This window comes from Callithrix jacchus, chromosome 3 (genome assembly GCF_049354715.1).
Source record: "Callithrix jacchus isolate 240 chromosome 3, calJac240_pri, whole genome shotgun sequence".
NCBI lineage: Eukaryota > Metazoa > Chordata > Mammalia > Primates > Cebidae > Callithrix > Callithrix jacchus.
The window spans coordinates 192,070,687-192,085,045 of NC_133504.1; the positions used below are offsets into that span (position 1 = coordinate 192,070,687).

The 14,359-nt window shown below is 43.1% G+C and overlaps 1 protein-coding gene across 4 annotated transcripts in view; it reads left to right on the forward strand.

The window, feature by feature from the left end:
* Positions 1-14,359, forward strand: part of LOC100387222 (putative E3 SUMO-protein ligase RNF212) — a 68,976-nt gene that overhangs the window by 9,930 nt on the left and 44,687 nt on the right. For 2 of the 4 annotated variants that reach the window (XM_035294383.3, XM_035294385.3), the window contains exon 3: positions 13,821-13,895. The exons of the other annotated variants lie outside the window; for them this stretch is intronic. In XM_035294383.3, coding sequence (XP_035150274.2) covers positions 13,821-13,895 — 75 coding nt within the window. The remainder of the gene's footprint in view (positions 1-13,820; positions 13,896-14,359) is intronic. 4 annotated transcript variants of the gene reach the window in all.

Here is a 14,359-nt window from a genome sequence, read left to right on the forward strand (position 1 = left end):
TATCTCAAGTGCTATTGCTCGTATATAAAAATGCAATTCATTTTCTTAACTTTCACTAGTGACCTTGCAAAATTTTACTTGATAACTCTGTTGGTTTATGTGTAGATTCTGCTAGAATATTTACATATTCTAGCATACATATGCAAACATGTTATCTTTGAATAAGGACTGCTTAGATCTCTCTAATCCTTCCTTCCTTTTTCTCCAGTTCAGTGCTGAGTAGAAATGGTTGGCATTAGCTGGCACCCTTGTCATTTTCCTGATTTCAGGGTCAAGCTTTCAGCATTTTATCAAGTAGTATGTGTGCATGAAGTTTTTTGCTAAGGATTTTTTTTTTTAATCATCATGAATGGTATTGAATTTTGTTATTTTTTCTATAATTATGGGACTATATTATTAGCTTTTTCTACAACTGGCAAGAGTATCATTTAATTTTTCTGCTTTATTTTGTTAATGTGGTGAATTGCATTTATTTTTAGAATTTGAAACCCACATTAGATTCTAGGAACAAATTCAACTTTGCAGTGATGTAAGACAGCTTGTATATGTAAGTAAATCAATTCGCTACCATTTTGCATGGGTTTTTCGTACCTTTGTTCATATGAGAGCTGGACCTGTACATTTCTTTTCTTGTAATGTGTTTTTCACATTTTGGTAAATCAGGTCTATTCTGGTTTCATAAAACAAGTTGTAAATTATTTTTATTTCTCTTTCTGGAAAATTTTTTGTAAGATCGGGGTTATTTTTTAAATGTTTGGTGGAATTCAGGAGTGACACTATTTAGGCCTGGTAAGTTTTTTGTGGAAAGATTTTAAACTAGGGATTGAATGCCTTTATTAGACATGCAACTAATTAAAGTTCCTAATTCTCGGGTCAATTTAAGTAAATTGTGTTTTTCTAGAAATTAGTGCATTTCATCAGAATTTTCAAATTTCTTGTCATCAGTTTGCTTGTAATCCTCTCGTATTCTTCAGTCTAGAAGATCTGTAAGGATGCCCCTCGTTGAATAGTGGCTGTTATGAATTCTCTTTTCTCTTGACAAGTTGTGCCAAACGTTAGTGATTTTCATTGGTACTGTGGACACTTGAACAACACATGTTTGAACCGTGTGGTCCATGTATACATAGATATTTTTTCAGTCAGATGCAGATGAAAAATACAGTATTCATGGGATACAAAACCTGCTCAGATGAAGGGCTGACCTTTTCTGTATGCAGGTTCTACAAGGCCACTGTGGGACTTTAGTATGCTTGATTTTGGCACATTCGGGGTCCTGGAAGCAACTTCCCCTCATATACTGGAAGACAACTGTATTTTCAGCTCTATTGCTCATGTCCATTTTACATTTGATTCTGATTTTGTTAATTCTCTTTATCATTTCCTTTTTGTCTGGGTTTAATTTGTTCTTTAAGATGGGTGCTTAGGATTAATTTTCAACATTTTCTTTATAATATTTACATGATAGGGTCATAATTTTCCCTCTGTTCATTTTTGCCTGCAGTAGACATATTTGATGATGTTATATTTTTATCGTCAATTTTGAAATTTCTACTCAGTTTCTCCTGTGACCCATGTGTTACTAGAAGTCTATTAGTTTTTAAATATTTGCAAATTTTTAGTTATAACTTCTATGAACTTTCATTGAAGTATAACACGTAGACAAGTACACACATTGTAAGTGTTTACCTAGTACATTTTCACAATCAGGTTGCTATCAACATTTAGGTCAAGGAAAGTAGTTTCGCCCCCTGCCCCAAGCTTTATCAGGTGTATATGCAGATACTTTTGCACTGAGAAGGACGAGCACTTCACAAAGTAAAACGTAGTGAGGGCGTGTGTGTATTTCTGTTTCCCCACCGCAGGGGCTGGAGGAGGAAATGATAGTAGTGATTTCTGAGGTGAAAAGAGCAATCAATGGTGATGTAGCAGATGATGTCATGAGTGGTGTTGAATTTTGTTAATTATTCCATAACTATTGACCATAACTATTTCATTGGCGTTTTTCTTCCATAAGGGAATGTAATCATTCTGGAGAGTTAGTGGGAACTGGAGATAAAAGTGGCAGTCATAATCCTTCAACGGGAGCAAATGAACAAAATCTCACCTTAAGCAGAAGGGAGCACCACGTTACGGCACCTTTCAGAACCATGAGCCAGAGTTCGACCACTTGAAAAGTTTGGAAAGAAAAGAAAAAATTCAACAAAACTAGGTGGTTACCTGAGAGAACTTCCGCTTAGTTTTGATGGTCTACAATAATGAAACAATAAAATTATGGAAAGTCAGTGAAAGGGACAAAAGACCAGGAGGAGGTAGCTTGAAGAGGAAGATGGCATGTGTAGAGAAGCTGCCACGGTTACTGCATTGTGAGTGCCAGTCCTTAGGCCCATGGGTCGAGTGATCGAGGTCACTCCACAGAGGGCATCTGCCAGCGCTCGTACGCAATTCCTGCCACTAGTGATTTTGAAACATATTTATCTGCAGGTGGTTTGTAGATTTAAATCAAGTCTTTGGCATCTGGAAATTATAGACAGGAGTTTTAATATTGTGGCTCTCAAGCCTGACAGTGTTGAAGAGTTAACAGATGCTTTCAGCCACGGAATTCCACATGAACAGCTGTCACACATTTGTATCTAGCAGCAGTAAAGGAACCATTTGCTCATGTGACATGAGAGCGTCTGCCCTCTGTGACAGCCATTCTTTACTGAAGAACCTGATGATTCTAGTCATGGGTCATTTTTGTCTGAAATCATCTTCTTTGTTTATGGTGTAAAATTCAGCCATAGTGGTCAAATATGAAGATAGAGACCATTTGTTAGTCAAAAGTTGGAACTTCAATATGTGAAACACGGCCAGGTGCAGTGGCTCACACCTGTAATCCCAACACTTTGGGAAGCCAAGGTCAGGAGTTTGAGACCAGCCTGGCCAACATTGTGACACCCCATCTCAACTGAAAATAGCAAAAATTAGGGTTCATAAGTGCACCCCTGTAATCCCAACTACTTGGGAGGTTCAGGCTGGAGAATTGCTTGAACCTGGGGAGCAGAGGTTGCAGTGAGCTAAGATCACACCATTGCACTCCAGCCGGGGCCATAGGGCGATACTCCATCTCAAATATATATATATATATATATATATATATATATATATATATATATATATACACACACACACACACACACACATATATGTATATATATGTGTATATATATGTGTGTGTGTGTATGGAAAATGCCTGTGGAAATGTAACAGGTGCATGAGTAGCTCAGAAGTAAACTGCACTGTGTGAAAATGACCACATGTCTGACAAATGTAATGTTGTTGGAATGGATCTGACAGGGTTGTGACTGGGTCTTAATAACTTCAGAATGTTTGACAGAAACACAAAATGAGACATAAGCCTAGAAGTATCACAGGAGAACAATCAGCTCTGCACAATTCTGAAGCCATGCCAAGTCTGTGCAAGCAGCAAGCAAAAGAATAAAATCAGCGTTGACAGCCGAGACTCCAACAAAATCCTGTGTAAGCCTGGCACCCCAAGGAAGGCATCGTGCTGTAGCCAGTGCAGTCTGTGTCTGTTTCAAGACAGTAAGTTAGGGCTGGCCTTCCTAGCCAGAGAACCCCGCCTCCCGCCTGCTTGGGGTGGCCGAGTCAGCCTTCATGACGATAACAGCGCTCTTTTGCAGCGCCCCTTTCCCGTGTCTGACAGTGAATCGCCGACAGCACGCCTTTGTAGCTGCGTGAGGAGAGTTCCGTGGACCCAGCGCTGTGGTGCTCCCGTTCCACTTGCGCCGTGGGCCCGAGGGGCCTCAACTGGTCAGCACCAGCATGGATCTTCTCCGCTAAGGCCTTCGGTCACGCTGTGAGGGTTAATTGTGTATCCTCGTTAGTGTACCATTGCGGAGCACACACCCCCCTTTAAAAACTAAATACATATATAAGGCCAACAATCATATGAAAAAATGCTCATCGTCACTGGTCATCAGAGAGATGCAAATCAAAACCACATTGAGATACCATCTCACGCCAGTTAGAATGGCTATCATTAAAAAATCTGGAGACAACAGATGCTGGAGAGGATGTGGAGAAAAAGGAACACTTTTACACTGTTGATGGGAGTGTAAATTAGTTCAACCATTGTGGAAGACAGTGTGGCGATTCCTCAAGGCCTTAGAAATAGAAATTCCATTTGACCCAGCAATCCCATTACTGGGTATATATCCAAAGGACTATAAATCGTTCTACTATAAGGACACATGTACACGAATGTTCATTGCAGCACTGTTTACAATAGCAAAGACCTGGAATCAACCCAAATGCCCATTGATAATAGACTGGATTGGAAAAATGTGGCACATATACACCATGGAATATTATGCAGCAATCAGAAATGATGAGTTTGTGTCGTTTGTAGGGACATGGATGAATCTGGAGAACTTCATCCTCAGCAAACTGACACAAGAACAGAAAATGAAACACCGCATATTCTCACTCATAGGTGGGTGATGAAAAATGAGAACACATGGACACAGAAAGGGGAGTACTAAACACTGGGGTCTATGGGGGGGAAAAGGGGAGGGCCAGTGGGAGGGGGAGGTGGGGAGGGATAGCCTGGGGAGAAAAGCCAAATGTGGGTGAAGGGGAGAAGAAAAGAAAGCACACTGCCATGTGTGTACCTACGCAACTGTCTTGCATGCTCTGCTCATGTACCCCAAAACCTATAATCCAATAAAAAATTAAAAAAAACAAAACAAAACAAAAAAACTAAATACAGAAAGAAAACATTAGCTTATGATTTTCCTAGGGATTGTGCACACGGTCTTGACTTTCAGAAGTCTAACGTAAAGTAGATTTTCCTGGTGGTGCGAGGACGTCAGCTCTCACCAGACTCCCCCTCTGCTGGCCTTTTCCACACTGCTCCTCCAGCCACACTGGCTCTCACTGCGCTAAAGCCCCACAATGCAGTGCTGCCGTGGACAGCTAATACTCGTTTAGATTTCCCCCTGTTTTCCTCTCTTCCCTGCTTCTCACTGCCTCCCAAATCTCCGTGCTTCTATTAGGAACTATTATTCCTACCTACAGGGAATTCCTTTATTATTTATTTTAGTGCTGGGCTGTTAGTGACAAATTCTCAGTTTTTGTTTGAAAAAAATGCCTCTTTTTCTTGAAGCTCATTTTCATAGACTTTAGAATTCTTTGTTGAAAATAAATGCACCTTAGCACTTGGAAAATTACAGCCCCTGGCTTCTGGCTGGCTCTCTGCGACGTGAGTGCTGGGGCTGGAGGAATGGCTGTCCGTGTTTTCCTGCTCAGGCCTCCCTGAGGTCTGTGCATCTGTGCTGTGATGTCATTTGTTAAGTTTTGTAGACTTCTTGGCTGTTCTGTCTCCACTTCATCTCCTGGACTATTCTGGGGTCTCTGTCATGTGTACAATGACTCACTTCCCTTCACCTAGAAGGCAACAGAGCCAGATCGATCTGTGACAGCTTCTTCAGTTGCTCCCATTTCTGGTCCGTGGAGCCCTTGGTCTTGTTTTTGAGGCATCTGTGTATCTATAATATACCTTAGATAACAGTGACAGTCCTCGCTCCATGTGCACGCACATGGGCCACGCTGTGCTGGGGGCACTTTTTCTGTATTGTGTCACTTGCTGCTTGCCATGGTCAGGGGTGAGGGGGTACTGTTTCTGCTTCTGTTTTTTTTTTTAATGCATTTTAGGTTTGGGGGTACATGTAAAGAACATGCAAGACAGTTGCATAGGTACACACATGGCAGTGTGTTTTGCTGCCTTCCCCCACATTTGGCATTTCTCCCCAGGCTATCCCTCCCCAGCTCCCCCCGCCCGCTGTCCCTCCCCTCCTCCCCCCAATAGACCCCAGTGTGTAGTATTCCCTTCCCTGTGTCCATGTGTTCTCATTTTTCCTCACCTGCCTATGAGTTAGAATATGCAGTATTTCATTTTCTGTTCTTGTGTCAGTTTGCTGAGAATGATGTTCTCCAGATTCATCCATGTCGCTACAAACGACACAAACTCATCAATTTTTATTGCTGCATAATATTCCATGGTGTATATGTGCCACATTTTCCCAGTCCAGTCTATCATCGATGCGCATTTGGGTTGGTTCCAGGTCTTTGCTATTGTAAACAGTGCTGCATTGAACATTCGTGTGCATGTGTCCTTATAGTAGAACGATTTATAATCCTTTGGATATATACCCAGTAATGGGATTGCTGGGTCAGATGGAATTTCTATTTCTAGGTCCTTGAGGAAACGCCACACTGTCTTCCACAATGGTTGAACTAATTGACACTCCCACCAAGAGTGTAAAAGTGTTCCTATTTCTCCACATCCTCTCCAGCATCTGTTGTCTCCAGATTTTTTAATGATCGCTATTCTAACTGGCGTGAGATGGTATCTCAATGTGGTTTTGATTTGCATCTCTCTGATGACCACTGATGATGGGCATTTTTTCATATGATTGTTGGCCTCATATATGTCTTCTTTCGTAAAGTGTCTGTTCATATCCTTTGCCCACTTTTGAATGGGCTTGTTTGTTTTTTTCCTGTAAATCTGTTTGAGTTCTTTGTAGATTCTGGATATCAGCCCTTTGTCAGATGGGTAAACTGCAAAAATTTTTTCCCATTTTGTTGGTTGCCAATTCACTCTAGTGACTGTTTCTTCTGCCGTGCTGAAGCTGTGGAGTTTGATTAGGTCCCATTTGTCTATTTTGGCTTTTGTTGCCAATGCTTTTGGTGTTTTGGTCGTGAAGTCCTTGCCTACTCCTATGTCCTAAATGGTTTTGCCTAGATTTTCTTCTAGGGTTTTTATGGTGCCAGGTCTTATGTTTAAGTCTTTAATCCATCTGGAGTTAATTTTAGTGTAAGGTGTCAGGAAGGGGTCCAGTTTCTGCTTTCTGCACATGGCTAGCCAGTTTTCCCAACACCATTTATTAAACAGGGAATCCTTTCCCCATTGCTTGTTTTTGTCAGGTTTATCAAAGATTGTATGGATGTAGATATGTTGTGTTGCCTCCGATGCCTCTGTTCTGTTCATTGGTCTATATCTCTGTTTTGGTACCAGTACCATGCTGTTTTGATTACTATAGCCTTGTAGCATCGTCTGAAGTCCAGTAGTGTGATGTCCTCCGCTGTGTTCTTTTTGCTTAGAATTGACTTGGCTATGTGGGCTCTCTTTTGGTTCCATATGAAGTTCATAATGGTTTTTTCTAGTTATGTGAAGAAAGTCAATGGTAGCTTGATGGGGATAGCATGGAATCTGTAAATTACTTTGGGCAGTATGGCCATTTTCATGATATTGATTCTTCCTAACCATGAACATGGAATGTTTCTCCATCTGTTTGTGTCCTCTCTGATTTCGTTGAGCAGTGGTTTGTAGTTTTCCTTGAAGAGGTCCATTATGTTCCTCGTTAGTTGTATTCCTAGGTATTTTATTCTCTTTGTAGCAATTGTGAATGGCAGTTCGTTCTTGATTTGGCTTTCTTTAAGTCTGTTATTGGTGTAGACGAATGCTTGTGATTTTTGCACATTGATTTTATATCCTGAGACTTTGCTGAAGCTGCTTATCAGTTTCAGGAGTTTTTGGGATGAGGTGATGGGGTCTTCTAGATATACAATCATGTCGTCTGCAAATAGAGACAGTTTGCCTTCCTCCTTTCCTATTTGAATACACTTTATTTCTTTTTCTTGCCTGATTGCTCTGGCTAGAACTTCCAGTACTATATTGAATAGGAGTGGTGAGAGAGGGCATCCTTGTCTAGTGCCGGATTTCAAAGGGAATGCTTCCAGTTTTTGCCCATTCAGTATGATATTGGCTGTTGGTTTGTTGTAAATAGCTTTTATTACTTTGAGATACGTTCCATCAGTACCGAGTTTATTAAGGGTTTTTAGCATAAAGGGCTGTTTAATTTTGTCAAAGGCCTTCTCTGCGTCAATTGAGATAATCATGTGGTTTTTGGTTTTGGTTCTGTTTATGTGGTGAATTGCATTTATAGACTTGCGTATGTTGAACCAGCCTTGCATCCCCGGGATGAATCCTACTTGATCATGATGGATAAGTTTTTTGATGTGCTGTTGCAATCGGTTTGCCAGTATTTTATTGAAGATTTTTGCATCTATGTTCGTCATGGATATTGGCCTGAAGTTTTCTTTTGAGTTGAGTCTCTGCCAGGTTTTGGTATCAGGATGATGTTGGTCTCATAAAATGATTTGGGAAGGATTCCCTCTTTTTGGATTATTTGGAATAGTTTCAGGAAGAATGGTACCAGCTCCTCTTTGTGTGTCTGGTAGAATTCGGCTGTGAACTCATCTGGACCTGGGCTTTTTTTGTGTGGTAGGCTCTTAATTGCTGCCTCGACTTTAGACCTTGTTATTGGTTTATTCATAGTTTCAACTTCCTCCTGGTTTAGGCTTGGGAGGACACAGGTGTCCAGGAATTTATCCATTTCTTCCAGGTTTACTAGTTTATGTGCATAGAGTTGTTTGTAGTATTCTCTGATGATGGTTTGAATTTCTGTGGAATCTGTGGTGATTTCCCCTTTATCATTTTTTATTGCATCTATTTGGTCGTTCTCTGTTTTCTTTTTAATCAATCTGGCTAGTGGTCTGTCTATTTTGTTGATCTTTTCAAAAAACCAGCTCTTGGATTTATTGATTTTTTGAAGGGTTTTTCATGTCTCTATCTCTTTCAGTTCTGCTCTGATCTTAGTTCTTTCTTGTCTTCTGCTAGGTTTTGAGTTTTTTTGATCTTGCTCCTCTAGCTCTTTCAATTTTGACAATTGGTGTCAATTTTGTATCTCTCCACTCTTCTCATGTGGGCACTTACTGCTATATATTTTTCTCTGGAGACTGCTTTAAATGTGTCCCAGAGATTCTGGCATGTTGTGTCTTCATTCTCATTGGTTTCGAAGAACTTCTTTATTTCTGCCTTCATTTCATTGTTTATCCAATCAACATTCAAGAGCCAGTTGTTCAGTTTCCATGAAGCTGTGCGGTTCTGAGTTAGTTTCTGAATTCTGAGTTCTAACTTGATTGCACTATGGTCTGAGAGCCTGTTTGTTATGATTTCAGTTGTTTTGCATTTGCTGAGCAGTGCTTTACTTCCAATTATGTGGTCAATTTTAGAGTAGGTGTGATGTGGTGCTGAGAAGAATGTATATTCTGTGGATTTGGGGTAGAGAGTTCTATAAATGTCTATCAGGTTTGCTTGCTCCAGGTCTGAGTTCAAGCCCTGGATATCCTTGTTAATTTTCTGTCTGGTTGATCTAATATTGACAGTGGAGTGTTAAAGTCTCCCACTATTATTGTGTGGGAGTCTAAGTCTCTTTGTAAGTCGTTAAGAACTTGCCTTACATATCTGGGTGCTCCTGTATTGGGTCCATATATATTTAGGATCGTTAGCTCTTCTTGTTGTATCGATCCTTTTACCATTATGTAATGTCCTTCTTTGTCTCTTTTGATCTTTTTTGCTTTAAAGTCTATTTTATCAGAGACGAGAATTGCAACTTCTGCTTTTTTTTTTGTTTTGTTTCGCTCTCCATTTGCTTGGTAAATCTTCCTCCATCCCTTTATTTTAGCCTTTGTGTATCCTTGCATGTGAGATGGGTTTCCTGGATACAGCACACTGATGGGTTTTGTTTTTTTATCCAATTTGCCAGTCTGTGTCTTTTGATTGGGGCGTTTAGCCCATTTACATTTAGGGTTAATATTGTTATGTGTGAATTTGATACTGCCATTTTGATGCTAGCTGGCTGTTTTGCCCGTTAGTTGATGCAGATTCTTCATTTTGTTGATGCTCTTTAGCATTTGGTATGTTTTTGGAATGCCTGGTACTAGTTGTTCTTTTCTATGTGTTGTGCCTCTTTCAGGAGCTCTTGTAACGCAGGCCTGGTAGTGACAAAAATCTCTGAGTACTTGCTTGTTTGCAAAGGATTTTATTTTTCCTTCACTTATGAAGCTCAGTTTGGCTGGATATGAAATTCTGGGTTGAAAGTTCTTTTTTTTAAGGATGTTGAATATTGGTCCCCACTCTCTTCTGGCTTGTAGAGTTTCTGCCGAGAGATCTGCTGTGAGTCTGATGGGCTTCCCTTTGTGGGTGACCGGACCTTTCTGTCTGGCTGCCCTTAGCATTTTCTCCTTCATTTCAACCCTGGTGAATCTGACGATTATGTGCCTTGGGGTTGCTCTTCTTGCGGAATATCTTTGTGGTATTCTCTGTATTTCCTGGACTTGAATATTGGCCTGCCTTGCTAGGTTGGGGAAATTTTCCTGGATAATATCCTGAAGAGTATTTTCCAGCTTGGATTCATTCTCTTTGTCACATTTTGGTACGTCACATTCTCTATGTGAAGAGACCTATCAAACATAGGCTAGGTCTCTTCACATAGTCCCACATTTCTTGGAGACTTTGCTCATTCCTTTTTGTGCTTTTTTCTCTGATCTTGGTTTTTCGTTTTATTTCATTGAGTTGATCTTCGACTTCTGATATTCTTTCTTCTGCTTGGTCAATTCGGCTGTTGAAACTTGTGCATGCTTCGTGAAGTTCTCGTGTTATGTTTTTCAGCTCCTTCAATTCACCCATATTCCTAAGTTGTCCATTCTTGTTATCATTTCCTCGAATCTTTTTTCAAATCTTTTTTCAAGGTTCTTAGTTTCTTTGCATTGATTTAAAACATGTTCTTTTAGCTCACGGAAGTTTCTTATTATCCACCTTCTGAAGTCTGATTCCGTCATTTCGTCACACTCATTTTCCGTCCAGCTTTGTTCCCTTGCTGGCGAGGAGTTTTGGTCCTTTGTAGGAGGCGAGGTGTTTTGGTTTCGGGTGTTTTCCTCCTTTTTGCACTGGTTTCTTCCCATCTTTGTGGATTTATCCACCTGTCGTCTGAGTAGTTACTGACTTTTCAATTGGGTCTCTGAGTGGACATCCAGATTGTTGATGATGAAGTATTTCTGTTACTTAGTTTTTCTTCGAACAATCTAGCCCCTCTGCTGTACGACTGCTGAGGTCCACTCCAGGCCCTGCTTGTCTGGGGTACACCTGTAGCAGCTGTGGAACAGTGAGGGATGCTACCAGTTTCTTCTTCTGCTATCTTTGTCCCAGGATGATGCCCACCAAATGTCAGTCTGATCATTCCTTTTTGAGGTGACTCTTTGGATATACAGGGGTCAGAGAGCTGCTTGAGGAGACGGACTCTACTTTATAGGAGCTCAAGTGCTGAGCTGTGAGCTCCGTTGTTCATTCAGGGCTGTTAGGCAGGTGTGTTTAGGTCTGCGGCAGCAGAACTTATAAATTTCCTTTTTATTCCTCAGATGCTCTGTCTCGGGGAGTTAGGGCTTTCATTATGAGTATCCGTTGTACTGTTCTGCCCAGCTAGGGGGCAGTCTAGTCACTATTTGCCTGCCAAGGCTCCACCCTGCTACCGTGGGGTCCGCCCTGTTACCATGGGCTCTGCCCTGCTGCTGTGGGCTCCGCCCTGTTGGCGGAGTCTCTCTGTTATGGCAGGTTGCCTCGGCAATGACAGGCTGCATCAGCAATGGGAGTGTACCTCAGCTGGGGCGGAATGCCTCAGTAATGGTGGACGCCCCTCCACCACCGAGCTGCACCATCCTGGATTCAGCTGTGCCTGCAGTGAAACTCTCAACCCCGAGCGTTTAAAATCGCCGTTTTGTTTGTCCCTGTGGGGGTGGGACCCGCTGAGCCTGATCACCTGGCTTCCTGCCTCAGAGCCCTTTTTCTTTTTTTTTTTTAAGTTGAATGGTTGACTCTCTCCCAGGTGTTCCAGTTGCCTGCTGTTAGGGCACCGGGATCTGTGTGATTTCCCGTGCAGCAACCCACTGCGCCGGCTCAATTGTCGCTTCTTGGGAATCTCCTGGTCTGGCTCACTGTCCAAGTCCCGTTTAATCAGATGGATATGCTAATCTACCCTCCCAAATCTCAGATTGCCGGTTTAACAGGCACCCAGACCAGTGCGCTTTGTATGGAGTGCCGCTGTGTTGCGGCGCTGGCCGAAACAGCCGCACCAGCTGAAAGGGCTGTGCTGGCATCCCGTGTCTCTCCTGCACCTGGGAATTTCCCCGTTCTGTGAGCAACAAAGATCCATCTGGAAATGCGGCTTGGACTCACCCTCTGTGCCTTCACTGAGAGCTGCAATCCTGAGTTGCTTCTACCGTGTTATCTTCTCTGCTTCTGTTTTATACACGGGGAGACCAAGGTATGGAGGAGTTAGGTGAAGAACCAGGGTTGCAAGTGAATGGTGTGCAGAGCTGGATTTAGGCTGCACTCTCAGCTCCTGGCTCCGACCCCTTGGATACACTGCCTGTGTCTTTGCAGTATGGTGTGTATGGGAGGGTGCTATGCAGGAGCTCCAACCCCATCTGAGCCAGGGCAGGTCTCCCTCTGCTGGGTCTCAGTCCCTCCTACAGAGGAGGAGTCCCTCCTACATGGAGGAGCTCACCTCCATGACGCTCTGCTTGGCCTCTGCCTCTAGGTGCCTGGGAGTGGGTGCTGGAATGGATTCCAGGACCTGTTCACCTGCACTTCCCCTGGGTGTTGAAGCTGGTGCCTTAATCCTGATCTAAGCCAGTCTATACTGTGTCTTCCAGAATTCCTCAGAGGCTGGTCAATTCAAGATATCATTTCCTGTTTTCTATCACAAATTGAGTATTTTTTCCTAAATTTAATTTTTCTGTCATTTCATTGAGATTCGGGGAGCCACAGGTGGTAGGTGGAGGGGCTCAGATGACTGTCTTGACCCTCTGCGCGCTCACCATCCTGAACCACAGAATGGGAGGAGTCACGAGGCTCTTTCTACATCTTGTCATTCTGGTGTTTGTCCCTTTATTTGTTGTGGTTTGGGGATTTGTTTATTTTTTTGAGATGGAGACTTGCTCTGATGCCCATACTGGAGTGCAGCGGTGTGATCTCGGCTCACTGCAACCTCCACCTCCCAGGTTCAAGCGATTCTCCTGCCTCAGCCTCCCAAGTAGCTAGGATTACAGGCAGCTGCCATCATGCGCAGGTAATTTTTGTATTTTTGCTATAGACAGGGTTTCACCATGTTGGCCAGGCTGGTCTTGAACTCCTCACCTCAAGCGATCTACACACCCCGGTCTCCCAAAACGCTGGGATTACAGGCATGAGCCCCTTTTCTTTGGACTGCTCGAGATTCTGGCTCATGTCAGCTCCATGCCTAGGACAGCTGTCACTGGGTGTTTTGTGCTAATGTGGTCCTGGGTGGGGAAAGTGAGGGAAGGCCAGGGGTGTGAGGAGGTGAGGCAGGGCATACTGTAGGCACTTTAGAAGGAAATGGAGAGTGTCTGCATGAGGGCTCATAACCAGATGCTGTTTCTTAAACCTGCATCCTTTCTTAAGGTCTTATACTTGCTTTTTAAATAACTCAGCATGGACTTGTGACTACACAGTGGTAAGTTACACTCGTCAGCTTACCGTCATCCTGACTTTAGTATGTCTCCACTGTGCAGGAGGCTGCACTGAGGCCTTCACTCACAGTGACCTTCTGCCCTCACCAAGAGCCTTTTGAGGAGGGAGCACGTCTTTGTTTTAGCCCGGAGGGGCTCAGCGGCTACCAGGCCGCTCTGCCTCCCAGCCCTCACCACGGCCCAGCCCAGCCCTCAGAGGGATGCACCCAGGATGAGGGGCTGTCCCTGGCAGGGCCCCGAGAGGCCATTCACAGTGTACTGAGTCATCTACAGCTAGTTCTAGGTCTTGAAGTACAGTTTTTAACTGGTGGCCGGAAGGATTTATTTATTAGACTTAAAAAATGTAGAGTGAGTTCTTTCTCTTTCAGACCAACTCAGACATCCAGGCATTCTTCATGAGCATAGACAGTCTATGCAGGAAGTACTCCAGGGAGACCTGGAAGGTGAGTGTGGGAGGTGCGGCTTGGTTCTGTGCTGAGCCAGGTGCACTGCCCCAAGACCATGGGTTTTACATGTTCTGGAGGCAAGTTCCTTTGAAGATATTTCATCAGCAATAGTTTCTGCAGAAATCCTTGTGTGTTGCGTGTTTGCTTTCCTGACGGTGCTACATTTACATACGAAAGGTTCTGGTTTTGACACAGTTCACTTGATCTATTTTACTGTCATTTGCACTTTTGGTGTCCATTAAGACAAAGTGGTCTCCGTCAGCTCTGGGGTCCTTTGGGCAAGACACCCCCTCCCCATATTCACACCTTAGAATCTCAGGCTTGGGAGTCCTCCTCGCAGGTCAGGGCTCTCTGGGTTCAGGGAAGCAGGTTTCTTCTTGACGCTGTGTTTTCCTGACAGTTGCCCGGGCATTCTGCTGGCCAGGCCTGTGATTCCCACTGAGCCCCATGTGGCAATGTTG